This window comes from Solanum dulcamara, chromosome 1, assembly GCF_947179165.1.
Source record: "Solanum dulcamara chromosome 1, daSolDulc1.2, whole genome shotgun sequence".
NCBI classification, from domain to species: domain Eukaryota; kingdom Viridiplantae; phylum Streptophyta; class Magnoliopsida; order Solanales; family Solanaceae; genus Solanum; species Solanum dulcamara.
This window is the reverse complement of record NC_077237.1, coordinates 27,417,616-27,438,497: the sequence shown is the minus strand read 5'-3', so window position 1 is coordinate 27,438,497 and position 20,882 is coordinate 27,417,616. Positions and strand designations below refer to the sequence as shown.

The 20,882-nt window shown below is 35.4% G+C and overlaps 3 protein-coding genes across 3 annotated transcripts; 2 read left to right on the top strand and 1 right to left on the bottom strand.

The window, feature by feature from the left end:
* Positions 1-467: 467 nt before the first annotated feature.
* Positions 468-3,104, bottom strand: LOC129892427 (zinc finger BED domain-containing protein RICESLEEPER 1-like). Its single transcript, XM_055967998.1, has 3 exons — positions 1,028-3,104; positions 749-770; positions 468-645 (listed from the first exon to the last, which is right to left on the bottom strand). Exons 1-3 carry the CDS (start codon positions 3,102-3,104, stop codon positions 468-470), a joined length of 2,277 nt encoding a protein of 758 aa, XP_055823973.1.
* A 333-nt stretch (positions 3,105-3,437) lies between these two features.
* Positions 3,438-3,839, top strand: LOC129887691 (ATP synthase small subunit 6, mitochondrial). Its single transcript, XM_055962874.1, has one exon. The coding sequence runs from the start codon at positions 3,439-3,441 to the stop codon at positions 3,604-3,606; it is 168 nt and encodes a 55-aa protein (XP_055818849.1). The 5' UTR covers position 3,438; the 3' UTR covers positions 3,607-3,839.
* Positions 3,840-18,602: 14,763 nt separating this feature from the next.
* Positions 18,603-20,488, top strand: LOC129892418 (uncharacterized). Its single transcript, XM_055967987.1, has 2 exons — positions 18,603-18,713; positions 20,048-20,488. Exons 1-2 carry the CDS (start codon positions 18,603-18,605, stop codon positions 20,486-20,488), a joined length of 552 nt encoding a protein of 183 aa, XP_055823962.1.
* The last annotated feature ends 394 nt before the right edge of the window (positions 20,489-20,882 follow it).

Genomic DNA, 20,882 nt, shown 5'->3' with positions numbered 1-20,882 from the left:
ATATAATGATGCATGTTTGTCCTAAATGATACATATTCGCTAACTAGCAAGTTGGAACCCATGAGGCCCACACAAGTAGGGGTGCTTATCGGGCGGATTGGACGGATTATTATGTTTAACGGTTTGACTTAACGGTTATCGGCTTTTAAAAGTACTAATCCGCTAGCCAACCTATAAGATATCGGTTGGATTGGTATCGGATTAGCAATTATCGGACGGTTATCGGGTGGTGTATCGGTGGTATGATAACATGTAACAACAATATAATCAATGTCATATGAAAAGTTGTGAACAAATTAACAACAATATATAGGCCTACAGGCTATAGCCACTTAAACTTCACACTTTCAAAAATATACAAGCCTATAGAAGTACAAAACAGCCCATTGCAGTCAAGATTCAAGAAGAGTCCTGACATTATCAAGGAAGTCAAGAAGAAGCAAATGGCCCCTTCACACTTCAGAGGTTCATCCATGTGTAAAAAAACTTGTCAAAACTGACTCCAAATTCAACTGTCCTTCATGTGGCTTTTGAGCTTGCTTCTCAGCTTCCATGTCATATATACTACTAGCAACAAGACTTGAGAATACTAATGAACCAGCTGGGTTGGCAATAGTGAGGAAATTGTACAAAGCCCCAAAAATGCTGAAAGCAAACAAAAACAGATGAACAAAAGAAACAGATAATGAAACAAATAAAAGCAAACAAAAATGTTGAAAGCAAACAAAAATAGTGTATTTATTTATACTGAAACAGATAATGCACAAACACTTCTCAAATGAACAAAATAATAACTAAAAGCAAACAAAAATGCTGAAATAAGAAACAATTATCTGTTTCTGGGCAGCGAACCTGAACTCGAGCAGAAAGATGAGAACATATACATTTATATGTCAACTACAGTAGGCGTAGGATATTTTCCAGCACTGGCTAAATCTGAAGAGAAAATTATCATAATGAGTCGTGTAATAAGTATAAACCATGTACAATAATAATATACAACAAATATAATAAAAAGTATCATTACCTTGTTCAAGCTGTTCGAGATTATTAAGATCTTCCTCAACGCTAACAGATTGTTGTAATTTTTCACTTCGAAGCCAATCTTGAAGACACACTAGAGCTTGCACTAAATTAGGAGTCAATGAACTCCTAAATGAATCAAGAAGACGTCCTCCCGTACTAAATGCAGATTCAGATGCTACACTTGAAACTGGTACAGCTAATACATCACGAGCCATTTCAGCAAGAATAGGAAATCTAGCCGAGTTCATTTTCCACCAGTTTAGGATGTTAAATTCTTTACTATCATCCTCAGTTTCTTCACCAAAATATTTATCTAACTCCGTTCTAGCATCCACACCTCCATTCGCTGTTTTATAGTTCTTTAGATCTTTCATGAATGATTCTAAAAGTCCTGTACTTTGGGTACTTACTTGACTGTTAGGAAGCCCAGAAGTAGAAGTGTCCAGTGAAGAGCAAGGTGAAGATTGAGCAAGCACACTGCCTTTTGAGTTGGATTTTACATACTCGCTAAATAATGAAGTCATGTACTTCTTTATTTCTGCTTGTATAGATGGCCCTTTTTCACCAAACATCTTTACAAGTGCATAGCTAACTGATTCAAGCTTGTAACGAGGATCCAAAATACACGAAATGAAAATTATCTTATTCATTTTTGCTGGATCTCCCCAATACTTATTAAATTTTTCTTGCATTTTTTTTGCCATATCGCTTAAACCAGTGTCTTCGCTTGCCATCAATTGATTCAAATAAACAGCAACAGCACAAATTTCAAGAAAATGAATATTTGACGTAACATAACGTGATCCAGATATTTTCAAAGTAAGAAGATAAAATATCTCAAGAAATCTGGTAATTCTTTTCACATGGACCCAATCACTACTCAAAAGTTCACCAGCAGTGATTCCAGTTTCAACATAAGAATTTTCAAGATAATGTCTCAGGCCAATTTCACGTGAAGCATAATTTGAAAATGCATTCTCAAATTCAACAGCCCTACTCAACATCAGGTAGGTGGAATTCCACCTAGTTGGAACGTCTAAGCATAAAGATTTTTTGCAACTAAGTTGTTCATCGTCACAACTTTCTTGAAATCTTTTCAACCTCGCAGGAGACTGCCTAACATATCTAACTGCATGTCTAACACGTTCTATAGACAAAGAGCATTCTTTTAAACCATCCTGAACAACAAGATTCATGATATGAGCCATACACCTCACGTGAAGGTGATTACCATTCATTAAATTAGTTCCCATTTTTGTTAATTGCTTAGACAATTCTTTCACTGTCACGTCATTTGAGCTTGCATTATCAACTGTGATAGTAAAGATCTTATTTATCCCCCACTCACATAAGCACCTACTAATACCATTTGCCATATCTTCACCTTTATGGCTAATAATAGGACAAAAATTAAGTATTTTCTTACGCATGTTCCAATCACTATCGATCCAATGGGCAGTGATACACATGTAATTGATCCTTTGTATAGAAGTCCATGTGTCAGTGGTAATACAAATTCTTTGTTTTGTTTCTATAAAATACCTCCTTAACTTTTGTTTTTCTTCATTAAACAAATTAAAACAGTCCCTAGTTACAGTACTACGGGATGGGATCCAAAAATGAGGTTGAGCCATTTTCATAAATTCTTTAAAACCTTCTTTTTCGACAAAGCTAAAAGAAAGCTCATCAACTATTACCATACGACATAAAGCCTTCCTACACTCTTCTTGGTCAAATTTCCAAGAGACAACAGCTACATCACCTTGACTTCCCCCTAGAATAGATTTAAAGCCTATGGTTGATTGTTTTTTATCAACAAGAGGAGTAGGAAGTTTAGGACATGTCGACAAATGACCAAGAAGAGTCGACGTACCATCTCTTGACTTAAAATAGTACAACTTACAGCAATGGCTATATTTTGCTTTCGTACCTTCGGAAGTTTCAACTTCTGTAAAATGATCCCAAGCAGCAGACCTTTTTCTCCTTCTTTTAGCACTAGCTGACAGAGTTATCTCAGCATGACTTGCTGCATTTGAAGCCTCACTTTCACCTATCACCTTATCACTTTGTTCAGCCATGCTAGAAGATTAAGAGTTTAAGACTTTGCGTCCCTGTATTTCAATTAACAACTAAAAAATAAGCTAAGATATGGATAATCAATTTTATATCAGTAGTTTAATAATGTCAAAATCAGTGAAGCACATACCAAAATTATCATAAATAATCAAAGCAGATGCGAAGTCGATTTAGCACAAAATACTGCTTATGCCACTAGTTACAGCTCATGGTTATTCAATGGAATTTCAGACTTCAGTTCATATATACTAAGAGCTTACACCTGGACAAGAAGGTTAACTGAATTTCAACTCAGCATAGAACTTGATCTTCAAACCCGACAGATTCAATTTGGAAATGAGAAAATTCGATCCGTGGCCGATCTTTTTTCGCCGGGAATGGAGCCGCAACTGGCCATTCCTGGTGGGTTTTGCCGTCACCGGCGCTATCATCACCAAGATGTCCCTCGGCTTCACTGAGGAGGATGCAAAGAACTCTCGATTTGCGCAGAGGCATAAGAATTGAATCTCATCTTCCTTAATCTTGCTGCTGAATGGAGGCTACCAGACGCTACCTTCCTGGACAACCCTTTTTTCTTTTGTACTACTTTTTAATGACTATCGAAGACAAATTTTGTATTGCATAAAATGTCTCCTGAATCGTTGGTGGAGAAACTCATGTTACTAGAAGCTGTCATTTAACTGAAAGCTACATTTGTTTTCTGTTACTACTGATCTAAGAATTTTATCTTTCAAGTCCCTCCTTGAATGTGAAAAAAAAAAAACGACAGAGAAGCTTTGATAGCAAAGATCAAGGACTTATACAATGATATTCTTGGGAGCAGCTAAAAGAAAACAGAGTCCCGATGCTGCTGCAGAGACATGATCAAAATAGATTTCAGTTGAGCAATCTTGCAGCTTTGCTCTTCAAAATGTAAACTCTGCTTCGTTCTTTTGCTATCTTTTTATTCTAACAGATTAAAACCCCAAAAAAAAAGAATCAACTTCAGCATCTCCCATTTCTGAGGCAGATTTACGCAATAAGAATTCACATACATTAAAAGTAAAATCAACAAGAAGTTTCAAAAGACATACTCTCGATAATTTCTTTTTTCTTGATCAGTAAATCCAAAGGTTGAAGTTCTAAAGCTCTGTAGAAGAGTTGATTGTTGAAGACTTGAAGTTCTAAAACCTAAACTCCTAAAGTAGGCGGAACTTCCTATTTCCCAAACCCTAAAGACTAAAGTGGGCAGAAGAAGAAGAACTGCTGAATAAACCTATTTCAGTTTGGACTACTGAATAAATAATGAAGTAGTCAAGTTAGTAGGGCTTCTACTAGAAATGGGCCTGCCTATTTAATTAAATTGGCTAGGCCTGTTTAATTAAATGGGCTTGGCCCTTATTTTAGGTTTACAAATAAAAATTATCAATATTATATATATTTTATATGTTTAGGGATAAAATATATTAAAATATAATAAATTCTTAACGGATTAACGGTTTACCCAATAACAAAATTGAGTAATCCGTCCCCCACACCGATAAGCCGTTAATTATAAAATTTAAATCCATTCTCCATCCGCTAATCCGATAACTCAATACCAATAAGCCAATAAGCCAATTTTGCGGTTGGGTTATTGGTAGCGGACGGTTTTGAACAGCCCTACACACAAGGACCATGTATCTGCCGGAACCATTTTCCTTTGGCATAAATCCTCTTTCCTCGGAACCATTTCCCTTTGGCATCGCCGGAATAATTTTCCTTTGGCATAAATCATTTCTCGCCTGAACTATTTTCCTTCGACATAATCCTCGAATCAAATTCGATCTCAAAGTATCAAAACTAATGAAAATAGTCAATGTCCATGTAAATACAATGATGGAATGATAATATCAACAATTCACAACATCATATTCAAGTATTCACAATAGGTCAAGTATCAATTCGTATACCATCTATTTTACAATCTAAAACCCCCTATTTTATTATCAAATCCATTTAAACATCAAATAAAATCATCTAATCCCCAAAATCACTGTCAATTACTCCCAAACACATAAAAACACAAATACATGACCTTACAAACTTAAACATAGGTTTAGAAATTCACTTGTCTCGATTTCAATCTCGAACTACTCTGGAATCTGAGCTTTACCCTTACGCCGATATGGCAAATCAAGATAATCTATTCAAATAAGTAATCCCAATAAGAATACGAGTCTACGATACCCAATTCGACATTTTAAACACCTGGCCCAAAACTAACCCGAACAGCCCAAAATACCCGATTTTGAAAAATGAATAGAAATCCAAATTTTTTTACATGAATATGATCCTTGAGGTATTTAGAAACTAATAGAGAAAACCAATTTGAATTTGGAGTTAAAATCAATCCTCAAACACCAATTTAAAGAAATAAAAAGTTTTTGGTGAAATCCCACAATTTTGAAGCTTTTAAATCATGAATTCGAAGTGAAAATCACGTGAAAATTATTGGATAATGGAAGATTTTAGTCAAGAACACTTACCCACACCAAAATCCTTGAATATTCTTTGCAAAATCGGCTAAGATGATATTCTAGGGTTCAACAATGGTGAAAATAAGATAAATCTCGATTTGTTGGGAATTTCAGATCTGCCCAGGTATTACTCTTCTCGATTGCGACACCCTTCCTCGCGATTCTAGTGAATAACTTCGGTCAACTCATTAATTGACCATTGTGATTGCAGGAAAACCCTCACAATCTCGATTACTAACTCAGCTAACCCTTCGCGATCGTGACTAGGCCTACGCGATCGCGAAGAACAAATGTCTCGAGCACATAAAATTTATATGCTACCATACTAAAATCGACGTTCCGGACTCAATGGAACCATCGAAATTCAAATTCGAGGTCTTTTTGACTCAAAACTCAAAAAGTCGCAATTAAACTAACTTAGGCCTCCAAAATACTAAAACAGGCTCTGGACCTCTAAGATTTAACTAACACTTCTTCTAGACTAATAACCATCCTCCATATCCAATGGAGTCATTGGAATTTCATTTCAGCATCTGAACTCTTAAAGTTGACCAAAGTCAAACTTTGGCCTAAAATTCATTATATTCCCAACTCAAGACCTCAAATCTTCGTTAAAACCCCAATTCTGATTCTGTAAATCATCCTAGACCAATTTCCCTATTCTAGAGCTGCTGGAATCAATGGAATTCTGTTTTGAGACTCGTAGCTCTAATTGACCTAAAATATCACTTTTAAACACTTAAAGCTTAATTTCAATCAAATCAATGTCCCAACTATTTTCAGTCATTTTTCTTTGCCTTTTGATAGATTTTGGTTAGAAAAAGAAATCTTTGGGATCTTTAAACATCATGAAGTATGGATGTTCAGCCATTTTCTCAACACAGATAAGTTTCAATTACATGACAACTAGAAAATAACTCAAAAGGTAAATATGTTAGTCCATGTTCATAATAAATAATGCAAAATATATCAGACGAAGAAAAGCATACACATAAATATTGCTTTGTTTATGCAAAATATCACACATGGAGAAAAACAAACACATAAATGTTCCTTCGTTTAAGGACAAGGTAACCCACAAATACTGGGAGATGACAAAATACACAGAAATTTGTCTATTCAATTTTGAGATTAGTGAATCAAAAAGTTTAACTTGCGATGAGCCAAGGTCTTCACGCATCTTTCATGGTTGTATCTTGACATCTATTGATATGAAATTTCTAATTCCTTCTAAAATAAAAAATGAAGGGGGGAGTAATCTTTTAAAAGATAGGGGCCGGACCTTGAAAGGTTGTCTACATATCTTATGATGGAGAAAATCAAGCCTTACATAGTTTGACTAGCTTAAATCTCTTTTCTAATTAAAAATCAACCTGTTTTGAGATGAAAGAGTAAAATTTGATAATTGAGTTCGTATTTTGTTGGAATACTTAAGACTCGAAGGGTATTTGGACTAACTTTTGATAGTGATTTGATTTTTGTGCTTAGCGTTCTAGAAAAAAATTTCAAAAAGGGTGGGATAGAAAATCTCCAAATCAAGAAACATATTCACACAAAAAGTTATAACACATAAATAATTATTATGCGTACTAAACAGATATGTGACCCTTTTGTGTCAAGGGTAGGCCTAACGATTTGAAAGATGTATAACGTCATTTAAAATATTCCATTGCCCCAAAATATATACAAGATTTATGAATAAATTGAATTGGTATATATAATAACGGATAACCGGGATACAAATAATCAGTTTCACGCAGGGTTACAATCCTAAACTATGATTCCATATAATTTCCTTAGTTCTTGACTTCTTAACATCTCTGAACGTCGGCCTTTTGGATAAAATATCAGCTTGTGAAGATCCTTCTTAAACTAAAAGAAAGTGTCACGCCCTAAAACTAGGGGAAGCGCAACAAGCACTCGATACAATATTTGATCGAGTTAGCCACAGAAGCATACTAGCTAACTAAACTGTGGGTCCAAAAGATCGGGCAGCACAATATTTGAAATACTAAGCCTGTACCTTTAAGGTCATGACCTGAATAAAAATATGTCAAATAAACAAAGGTAGATACGCCAAAATGATAAAGTACTAGCAAGCCGACGAGGCCACAACTGAAGACATACATGCATACATACATATATGTACATGCCAAGCCTATGGTCTGGAGACTAAAAGCTGCAAAAAGGAAACACAAATAATGTGTCCACAATAGACTCTAAGAGTGTTATAAGCACTGTAATGACAAGGCCCCGGCTATACCCAAACTGTACAACAAAAGTAAACATCCTGTGAAAGCTCCAGGAAGAGGTGGAGATTACCAACTCACAGATGAACCCAGAATCCTAGCGAAAGAGTCGATCAGAATCCCTACCTGGACCTGTACGCATGAAACAAAATGGTAGTTTTCCCAGGCAACGGGATATCAGTACGACTAAATATATACTCGTATGTAAGGCATAAATTAGAATCATAAATAGTTGTTGTAAAAAGGGTAATTGAGATACCATCTGACACTGAAACTTTGATAGCTTCCATGGCCGACATCCACCTCATAGTAATCAATTATGCATGGTATGCTCATGTAATCATATATCATGAATACAAATGCATGACATACCCAACCAAATGCTAGCAATGGCGGTCTCTTCCGGTAGCTAACCAACATCATATTCCAACCTATGTCATTTGTACAATATATATACAGTCTTCTAGGTAAATAGGCCCCTTACCTCCAATTATAGCTCGGAGTCCATACATAACATGTCATGTATGCTATGAACTTTGAATGCACATATTAGGCCATAACAAGAACTTAGCCAATCTTTGCTCATTAGTACTCTTATTCTTATAATCTCATAATCACTTCGTATCACATACAAATGTCTCATGGAACCTCATATGTATTTCAAAGAAGCTTGAAAACTTAACTCGACTTTTTACAAAGATAACTTAACCTTGAAGATGTTCATTAGGAGCTTAAGGTGCTTCACTTAGTTCTTATACCTGATTCCTTGATAATTAGTAGAAGAAAGTATTTTCAAAAACCAAGTGTTTTAGTAGTTTAAATATAAAAATTATATTTGAGATTTTTGGAAATTGATGTGTTACTTTAAAGTTTTTAAAATACACTTTAGTGAGGAAGAAGGACTTATTGCAAATACTAGATGTCTTTCATAATATTTTTAAGTCACACCACCCAAAGACGAATAAGAATTCATACATATGGACATATGGTCAAGAAAATTGATAAAATGACATATATATATATACCCTATTTAACCGAACGAGTAAATTATCAACCTAATAGCATTATGAAAATACTTCAGTTGCGATCCCAATGCCTTTCACAAAAGTTCTTAGCAATAGAATAGTAAAATATCACATTTGGCATTTTAGGAATTTCCCAGAATTCGTGATTAAAGAAAGGACGAAGCTTAGCCTTAACATACATTTCCATCAAATGCCCAAATTCCCATAGTTCCTTCACAAAAGTTTTTTCTTATGTCCTAAGCTTCACAAACACTATATATACGTAGATATACGTACCTTTAAACAGTTCATAATTGAGCTTAAATAGGTAGATTTGCCATATGATCCTAACTTGACGAAACATCCATAGAACTTCATAAAAATGATCATAAAAGAGTCTTAAGATGATTATCTTGGCAAACCAAGTGTAAAGCTTGAAGAACCATCAAGAAAAAAAAATCCTATCTCTCAAAAATAATAGAAGGGTAAAACGATTGCAAACCATAAAAAGATCGCATTTCCAGGTACGGGGGTGAACTTTAATAGTAAATATCGCTAAAAACGCACCTTAATCACTCAAGAACTCCATTGAAACCATATATTAAGCCTTATTACTATTTTGGGGCCAAAAGGAAATGTTTTGGGGTCTTAAAAGTCATATTTCTGACTTTTACCTTTTTTTTGACCCAAATCGGTTCATGATCCGATTTCAGGCCAAACAGTCTGCGGTAAAACGGTCATAACTTTTTACTCTAACATCGGTTCGATGTTCTTTTTTTTGGCGGAAAACTTAACTTGTAGGCATTCAACTTTATAGGTTGTGGGCCCTATAACTCCTTATATATTGGGGAAAATGATCTGAGACATTTGACACAAAGTTTAAAAAATCATAAGAAAAACTTACAATAACCTTTGTCGACCTTTATTTTGCAACTAGCTTGACTTCAAAACATAACATACGACCATTGTGCTAATATAATATCTCATAACACATTATTCTTAGCATATTAGATACTCTTAGTCTTATCCCAAAGGTGCAAGTTATTTTAAACCTTCTGAAAGGGTGGGGTGCTACCCGAGCCATTTCTTTAACCACGAACCTTTGTTTAAGGAATTCCTTTAACCTAAAACTTTAGTTTTGTTCCTTGATATTACCACACATTTGCAGTCTTATTCTAATAATGTGCTACACCAAATCATATACACCTAATTTAACCGCGCCACATTCTGTATATTATGTAAGAGAAGAGAAAAAACACAGGGGTCTCACAGTCTCCCCCCTTAAGAACATTCATCCGCGAATGGATTGAGGAAATTCCTTGGTTGAATAAATTTACCCCTAATACATTATTTGTGAGGCTATATTTGTTACAATTGCGAAGCTTAAATCAAATTCTGAAAATTTTAACTACTAGGCTTCGTATAGCTATCTCGCAATAAGATATATAAATTGCACTTTCAAGTCATTTAAAATTCAATTGAGTTGTGGTAAAAAAATAATTTCACATTATTGAAGTGTGACTCTCCTTAAGCCATAAATAGATGGGGTACTTCTTGATCATTTCCTCCTCGGTTTCCCAAGTTATTTTCTCGATGTTGTTATTTCACCATAACACTTTCACGAAAGCTACTTCTTTAGTTCAAAGCTTCCTCACCTGCCAATCTAAAATAGCTATTGGTTCCTCCACCTAAGATAAGTCTTCAGCAATACGAATATCCTTAATAGGCATAATGCTGAAGGATCTCCAATACACTTCCGCAACATAGATACATGAAACACGGGATGGAGTGCCTCCAATTCTGAAGGCAAATCAAGCTCGTACACCACCTTACCAATCCTTTGAATAATCTTATACGGTCCAACATACCTGGGACTAAGCTTCCCTTTCTTTCCAAATTGCATGACACCCTTCATAGGTGATACCTTCAAGAAAACCCAATCTTCTATATTAAACTCTAAGTCTCGTCATCAAACATCTGCATAAGACTTCTGCCGACTCTTTACTGTATGCACTCGGTCTCTAATAAGCTTTAATTTTTCAATCACTTGCTGGACTAGATTAGGACCTAGCAACTCTACTTTTCCAACCTCAAACCAACTGATTCACGACCTACACTTTTGTATAGTGCTTTGTAAGGGGCCATCTGAACACTAGCTTGGGAGTTTTTACTATAAGAAAATCAATAAGAGATAGATGATCATCCCAGCTTCCACTAAATCCAACACGTAGGCACGTAATATATCATTAATTGTTTGAATAGTACGCTCTGCCTGTCCATTAATTTGCAAATTAAAAGTGGTTCTAAGATTTACTTGAGTGCCTAGACCCTTCTAATAAGATATCCAAAAATATGTTGTAAATTGAGCCCCTCGATTAGAGATAATATATACTAGAACTCCATGAAGGCACATAAACTCTCGTATGTAGAGCTTGTCATAATCCTCGGCTGAATATATCATCCTGACTGGCAAGAAATGAGGAGATTTTGTCAGCCTGACAACAATTACCCAGATAGAATTATACTTCTGTGTTGTATGACGCAAACCAGTGATGAAGCCCTTATTTATCATGTCCCATTTCCATAATGGAAGCTCAATATACTGAGTTAGCCCCCATGCCTTTGATGTTCCACTTAAACTTGCTAGCAATTGGGACACTAGGGTACCATCTCTGTGATAATTGTTTTCATGTCATTCCACCAATAGATCTGTCGAAGGTCCCGGTACATCTTTGTCGCTCTAGGGTAGCTGCATATCTAGAATAATGGGCCATCAAAAAAATCTTGGTGTGGATCTCTCTAACTGTTGGTACACATAAGCGACCCTGGTATCTAAGGACTCCATCTTCAGTTAAACCAAATAAAGGTTGTTGTTGTTGTGGAATACTTTCTCTCTTTCACTTAAGTATCAAAGGAGTATTTTGTTATATTCTGAATGATAACACCTCCGCCCTCTTCATCTACCAATCGTACCTATAAATTAGCTAGCTTTCATAGATCTTTGGTAATTTTGACCTTATTAGCTTCAACATGGCTTAGACTTCCCATGGACTTTCAGCTAATCGCATCAGCAACAACATTAGCCTTATCGGGATGATATAAAATGTTATCATAGTCCGTTAGCAATTCTATCCACCTTCTATGTCGTAGGTTCAGATCCCTCTACTTAAATAAATACTAAAAACTCTGGTGGTCAGTGAAAACATCAATATGCACCCCGTATAGATAATGCCACCAAATCTTTAGAGTAAAGACAACTGCAGCTAACTCACGATCGTGCGTAGGATAGTTCTGTTCTTGTTTCCATAATTATCTGGATGCGCATGCGAAAACCTTACCATTTTGCATAAGAAGACAACCTAGTCCTATTATCGAGGCATCATAATATACAACATAACCCTTGGTGCCATCTAATAGAGTTAAAATAGATGTTGTCGTAAGCCTTTTCTTTATCTCTTGAAAACTTTGTTCGCATGCGTTAGTCTATTGAAACTTAGCTCATTTATGTGTCAGTTTCGTTAGTGGCACAGAGATAGAGGAAAATCCCTGCACAAACTTTTGGTAATACCCTGCCAAGCCTATAACGCTATGAATCTCTATCGGAATCAATGGCCTCATCTAATTCATCACAGCTTCAAACTTTTGGCTATCAACCTTGATACCATCGTCGATAATGACACAACCAAGAAATTTACAGAAGTTAGCCAAAATTTACATTTAGAGAATTTAGCATATAACCTATAGTCTTGGAGAGTCTGCAATACAACTCACAAGTGGTTTGCATGCTAGGTTTCTGACCGTGAATATATAAGGATGTCGTCAATAAATACAATCACAAATTCATCCAAGAATGATTTTAATACCCAATTCTTAAGATCCATAAAGGTTGTTGGGGCATTTGTAAGCTCGAAAGACATAACAAGGAATTCAAAATGGCCATACCTCATCCTAAATGTTGTTTTTGGGATATCAATATCCCTGACTCGTAGCTGATGGCAACTGGATCGCAAGTTGATTTTCAAATAGCGTTTGACTACTTGTAACTAGTCGAACAAGTCATCAATCCGTGTAGGAGGATACTTATTATTGATAATGACTTAATTTAGTTACCTATAATCAATACATATCCTCAAGGAGCCATTTTTCTTTCGAACAAAGAGCACCGGAGCACCCCATGAGAATGTACTTGGCCTAATAAAGCCTTTATCGAATAAGTCCTCCAATTGTTCCTTCAATTCCCTTAGCTTAACAGGAGCCATTCTTTAAGGAGGAATGGATATAGGCTGCATATCAGGAAGCAAATCTATAGCAAAATCAATTTCTCTTTTGGGGGAACTCCTGGAAGCTCGTCAGGGAATACCATCGGGAATTCATTCACAATAGGAATTGACTGAAGAGTCGTTGGCTCCTTATCTATATCCATGACATGAACCATATGGTATATACAAGCTTTATCTATAAAATTTTGAGCCCTGAGGTATGAAATAAACTTTCGAGCCCTGATGTATGAAATAAACTTACCCTTTGGCGTGGCTGCATTACCTTTCCATTCAAGGACAGGCTCACCTGGAAAATGAAATCGAATCAGCTCTGCACAAAAATAAATATTAGCATAACAAGCTACTAATCAATTTATACCTATAATTACATTGAAATCTAGGACAATTAATTCAACTAAATCAGTGGATGTTGGACAGTCATTAATTAAAATCGCACAACCTTGATAGACATGACTAGCTACAAAGTCGCCAACCGGCATAGACACCTCAATTGAATGCGGCAATAACTCAGACATTCTATCAAGCTTACCAGCAATAAATGGAGTAATATATGAAAATATAGAGTCAGGATCTATCAATGCATAAACAGCATGAGAATGTATCGTTAAATACCCGTGATAATATCTAGGAATGCCTCTGAATTCTATCAGCCAGCGAGTGCATTAAAGCAGTTCTGGCCACCACTAGAACCTGTGGTATCTCTGCCACCTCTCTCCCTACCATGTTCCTAAGAAGATTGTGGACCTGGTCAAGAAGTAAAGACTGAGGGTGAAGAGGCTTCTTTGGATCCTGAAGGGTGAGCTAGTGCACCTCTACATAAGCCCGGGAACTGGCTAATAAAATATTTTGTCTGCCCACAATGATAACATGCATCTAAACCTTTTCTACACTGCCCGATGTGCGACTTACCTCAGTGTATGCATGGAGGATTACGTTGTATCATCTGTAAAGAACACTCATTTCAATGTCCCTCAAACTGGCCAGAGATCTACCTCGGTCCTGACTGAATATAACGATCAAACCATTGAGCCTGCATTTATGGCTGGACACTACCTGCTGGCCGAGGCGAATATCAAGGTAGTGAGGGACTAAAATCACCTCGTAGTTCCCTATACGACCCTATAGTATGGGCCCTCTTACTCTGCTCCATGTCCCTGCGGGTATCACGAATCTGATGAGAAAGGTCATCTATAGTCTGAGCAAAAACATGTATGCGGGAAATATCTACATCATCGGATAGGGCTGCTACCTTACAATCTTTGTTTAGATGATCCCCCAAACCATCCACATAACTTTGAACTTTGGTCCTCATGGTACGTAATATATATGGTGCATACCTTGCCAAAGAATTAAATCTATGACTATAATCCCTCACACTCATATACCCCTGCTTCAGGCTAAGAAATTGGTCAAGACAGGCCTATCGAACCTCCCGTGGTAAATAATGGGCTAGAAAGGCCTCAGAGAAGTCCTCCTACTCTACTGGTAGAGCATCATGTCCTTTGGATCTCTCCCATGCTTCATACCATAAGACGGTTAAATCACGTGGCCAAAAAGAATCCAACTCCATAACCTCGATGACGGAGGTGTGCATCACCCTCAATACTCTATACATATGGTCTAGAAAGTCCTGGGGATCCTCGGTGGAACTGTACCTTCAAGCTTTCTGCCCGATCTCTTTGAGCATCTTCTCCAAACTCTAATTTGTCTCTCATGCATAGAAACCATCCTAGTCAGCAACTGAACTATTTCCCTCATCCCCTGCTCCCAGTCTCTAGTGGGGGAACAACAGGCTCTGTAGGTCCTGTGTCCCTAACTGCCTCAAATACCCATGGAATTGGTGAGGCTGGGGGTACTACATTATCCTGGCCTTTAATAAGTGTTGGGAAAGTTGGTACTAGAGGTACTGGAGACTCACGGTGTACCTCCAACAAAAATCTATCCATCTGACCCAGTGGGGAACAACTGGTACATTCCCCTGGATCCATACCTCTCTCTCGATGTGCCATCTCCTAAGCATAGGTATCATGTTAGATAAGAGACATAAAGCATTATTTAGAATTCAAATTTTCTTATAGCTTTGCTCTATAGCACGATCTATTAATTGAAAGAAACGTAACCATTCACAAAATTTATTCCTTACGTCCTAAGCTTCACAAACACTATACATACGCAAATTATACGCACCTATAAATGTTAATAATTGAGCTTAAATCGGCAGATTTTCCATATGATCCCAACTTGACGAACCATCTGTAGAACTTCGTAAAAACAATCATAAAAGAGTCCTAAGGTGATTACCTTAGAAAACCAATTGTAAATCTTGAAGAAACAACAAGAATAAGAAATTCCTATCTCCCAAAAATAGCTCCAAATGTAACTAATAGAAGGGGGAAAAGATTGCAAAGCGTAAAGATCGCATTTCAGGCACGGGGGCTAACTTTAACGGCAAATATTGCTAAAAATGCACCTTAATCACTCAAGAACTCCATTGGAACCCTATCTTAAGCCTTCTCATTGTTTTGGGGCGGAAAGAAAATGTTTTGGGGTCTTAAAAGTCATATTGCCGACTTATACCATCTTTTTTACCCGACCCAGTTCGCGACCCAATTTCAGCCCGGACAGTCCGTGGTAAAATAGTCATAACTTTTTACTCCGATGTTGATTTGATGTTATAATTTTTTAGTTGCAAACTAGACTCGTAGGCCTTCGATTTTATAATTTGTGGGCCCTACAACTCTTTATATATTGGAAAAATTTCCAAAGTTTAAAAAAATTATAAGAGAAACTTATGATAACTTTTGCCGACCTTTAGTTTGCAACTTGCTTGACTTCAAAACGTAACATACGACCATTGTGCTATTATAATACCTCATAACACATTATTCTTAACATATTAGATATTCTTAATCTTATCCCGAGAGTGCAAGTTATTTAAAACCTTCCGACTGGGAGGGGTGCTACTCGAGCCATTTCTTTAACCACAAACTTTTATTTAAGGGATTCCTTTGACCTAAAACTTTAGTTTAGTTCCTTGATATTAACATACATTTGCAGTCTTATTCTATCGGTGTGCTATTCCAAATTAGATACACCTAATATAACCATGCTACGTTACGTATATTATGTAAGAGAAGAGAAAAAACACATGGGGTCTCACAGAAAGTTACCAAAATAAACTCCCAAACCTGAGAGACAATGGTTTTCCAAATGACATATACATCCTTCAAATTCAAGCACATAAGTATGATCATTCAGTTAGGCTGGGGGCTGTCTTGGACTCAAGGTGTTACTTATAATGGGCCCAACACGCTTGGGTGTTGGGTCAACTTAGGCTAATGCGCTAAACAAAGGGATTTGGCTTTCGCTCTACACTAGGTGGATTAGAGTGGTCTTTAAAAATAGACCGATTACTAGAGTTGGAAAAACTATGAGGTGAAAATAATAAACGACATTGGATGACCATAAACCAACTATTTGTTTACTACTTGTAAAATCAAAAGTTTCTTTGAAGGGATAATTCCTAATGACCATGTAACCTCCCTTTTCCTAATGAATTCTATTTGTTATGTGATGGAATTTAATGCCATAAAATGCGACAGTTATAATTTTGCAAAATTTAAGCAAATAAACATTATTATATAGACAAATAAATCAAATCTTAAGGTTAGAACCTCATTCAAATTCTCATCAGAGTCGTCATTTCTATTGTATGTCGAAAAGAAACATTTTAAAAAATTAATTTCAACTTTAAGGAAAAAAATCAACTTTTGAAAAGAGTCGCCACTTATTTTTTAAAGAAAAATCAAGAAACCTTTTCAATTTAATTTCAAAAAGACTTAAAATAGAAAAATCTTTTCAAAGTTCCAAAGAATGGACACGGGGTTCTTATTTCCATTTCAAGAAAGTTTTACACACTTGAAACGCCAGCTAGCATGCGGTTATCCAATGATTTAAATCATTTGGCTATTTTAAGATAAAGTAGATTAAGTAAAAGGAAAAGAAAATTTTTAAGACATGTAAAAAAGAAAAAAAGATAAATTTTATGACATGTAAAAAGACACTAATTTAACACTTCCAAAAATTTGAAGAAAAAAAAAAGAGATTCGATAAAAGACAATTTATTTTTAAAAAGTAAATCAACATAAAGAAAGAATTTCGTCTTGTGGGGAATTTGTCTTAATTAAAACTCACAACTAAAAAACAATTTAAACAAATAATAAATGAATAAAGAAATAAGTAAAAGAATAAAATTTTGGGCCCAAGTCTGGCTTCTTGTACGCCTAGACCAGCAACTTGGGCCAACTGTTGTATTTGAGTTTTTCTAGCCCATTTTTGTTTTTGTATACACTGAATGTATATACATTGTATATCAGTATATATCCTTGTATATCAAACATGAATATGTTGTATACAACCCTGCATATCAGTCTCTTTTCTGTATTTTAGCTTCCTTTTCCGCTTCAATTTCACAAGGTAGACTCGCAGAAAGATGAGATTGACTCGAGTATAACTCAACTCAACGAAATGCAGAGATGAAGTCCAAATTGGACTTGGATTGGTCTCACATGCAACAGGAAAATAAATGAATTAGCAGCAACTCCAGAAAAGGTCATCAAGAAATTATTTGTACTAATAAGTAAAAACAACCGACTGAACTTATTTTTTAATAGAGCAAATGACATAATCATTTTATAATAAAGAACAACCTAAAAATCTAGTCATTTATTTAATAATGGAGGTAATGTAGACAGGATCAGTGAGTAGCATTTCTATATGATTATGACCCAATTAGCAAATGACAACAACAAGTCTTAAAAAATATACCCCAGAGGTTATCTTATATACCATAGAAGATTTGAAAAGAAAAACACTAATAACCAACATTTAAAGCTTTATAAAACACACCACATGATTAAACATTGAAGCAGAGAGACTTACTAACATAATTCTAGCCTAGATTATGGCCAAAATTTCATTAGATATAAACCAAGATTAAGGGAGACTAGTAACTACACAGGGAAAGGAAAGACATCTTAAAATAGTTAATAGAAGAGATATAGTATATGCAAAGCTCTGCCTAAATTTGATTGTATCAAATGTTAAAGAAAATTTATCCATCAGTGAATCCAAGAAAATATAAGCATGATAAATTGGAGAGGATGGAGATAACTCAATCAGCGAGTGAAAGGAGATAATATATAAAACTGGAGAGGATAGAGAGCACTCAATCAAAGTTGAATCAAATAAAATAGCTGCTATCAACTGCTATTTAATCACATTAGCACAACATCAAATTGAAAACAATATGAAGCGACTACATTTTAATCCCGAAATTCCATATGAACAAATTAAACAAGAATCAAAAGACTAAAACAAAAACTAAATTGTAATACGGAAGCTACAACACAAACAGTAGAAGAACTAAATGGGAAGAGATCACTTTTTTTCGATCAGTGTTTCGAGACGATGAGCTTAATGATAAAGAAGCTTCCATCACTACGAGCTTTGCCGGATCCTGACGAACACAGAGACAGCCGAAGAAGCAAGCTTTTCTCTAAAGAAATCTTAAAACTTCAGGTGCTATCTCAGCTCTTAAAAACCTCTACTTTTTAGGGTAAAATTCATGATTTTAAAGTGAGAATTCGTTTCTCCAAACCCCTTTTAGATGAAATTTTGGTGTATTTCGATGGTGAAAAATACGTATCTCCAACCCTTCGAAAACAGTGAAGTGAAAAGGGTATATATATGGGGAGAAATTCGGGTCAAATTGGGGGGAAACGGGTGGGAATTGGAGGAATTTGAATTCGAAATCCAAATATTTCTTAGAGGATAAGATTCGAGAGCACCGAATCATACAAATTGAAAACCAAATTTTTCCATCTCGAATAGGAAGGAGATACCTGGAGGCTATTACCGTTTGAGAAAACTTCGAACTTGTACGGGTCGCGCTCGAAGCACGTCGGAGCTGTATGAATTTGAGGCAGAAGGATTTGGTTTGATGAGGTTTTAGGTAGTCTCGGGTTCACCTGGTGTCGTTTTGGAGAGTTGGGGAAAAAGACCAAGGCCTGAGATTCTAGAAATGTGCATGTATTTATACGTATGAATGGGAATTGAGAATTGGGTTGGGTTGTTGTCTTGAAATATTAGATTTTAGTAAACTTTATCTAAATCACATATTGAAAAGGCCCAATTACAATGTATCCCTCATTTTTATGAAATTACGCGATTTTCCTTTTTTTTTAAAATTTCTAATACATTACTTGCTGAGCTGATACATCAGTTTTTGGGTGTAAAATAATTAATGTTGTTGGGTTAATTATGGGAAGTAACGTAATTCAAGTTATGATTGATTGTTTCAATCAATTACCATGCTAATTAAGGCAAAGAATTCTTTAAAAAAAGAAACAGATCTTGACTATGAAAGAAAACTCAAAAACAGAGCATATCAATGGATGTCTTGTTGAAGCACGAGAGCTGCCTATAATTAACTTTTTGGAGCAAACGAGAATGTTATTTGGTGCTTGGAACTGCAAAAATAGGGAAATAACAGCTTATACAAAACATATTTTGGGTAGAAAATTCGAAGATATCCTAGTATTAAACACAATGAAGTGTTCGAGAATGAAGGTACACACCAGTTATTTTTTTAAAATAATTTTGTCTGCACAACAGAGGATCGCAACAGTTATCTCACCACACACCAAAAAAAGGTTAGTTAATTAAATAAAAGAGATCACAGTTAAATTGAAAAAGTTATCTACTTGATACATAGTTGCTTGATACATAGCTATAGGATACATCAATTTTGTATTTTCTATTATCAGTATTACCTGATACATCAATTCTGATACATCATTATTGTATTTGATACATCATTGCTGATACATATCTGTGATAATTATTTAATGCAGATTGTTGCTTCATCAGAATATCTTTATTCTGTTTATGAGTCAAGTATAAGATATATTGTGTGTCTTGAAAGAAAAACATGCAATTGTGGCAAGTTTCAATTAGATGAGATACCATGTCCACACACAATTGCAGTGTTGAAGAGCAAGAATGTTACACACATGCACATATACTGTTCTGATTACTACAAGCCAGAGGCGTTGACAATTATTTATGAATTTCCAATAGTTTCAATGCCAGATAAGAAAGATTGTTCTATTCTGAAAGAAATTTTGGAAGAATTCGTCTTGCCACCAAGATACAAAAGGATGCCAGAAAGACCAAATAAAGGAAGAAAAAAGTACTCTAGTGAGAAGATAAGAACGAGCATAAATTCTTGTAGTCGTTGTGGCCATGAAGGCCACAACAGAAAGACTTGTAATTTCATTCTCAAAGAGAAATGATGTTTTGTTATGCCAAGATACATTTTATTTGGATCATGTACTTACATTTACATAATTGTTTTTACATTGTGGGTTGTATTTGATACATATATCAATTAACCAGAATAGTAATTGAATATCAATAATTGATACATGGATGGTTGGTAATTATGTTCATTGTAAGTTACTTGATATTGATAGTAATTTCGAATCTGATACATATGAATAACAAATACATAAACATTCGACGTATTAAGGTTGATACTTTAAAGGTTGTTGTATTAGTTTGTCAACTGGATTGTGGTTGATACATAACATGTTGTATTGATATAGGTTGTAGATATATCAGAAGTTGTAAAGATTGATGCATGAGATTCTGATACATAAATGTAGATGTATTAGAATCATTAAATCT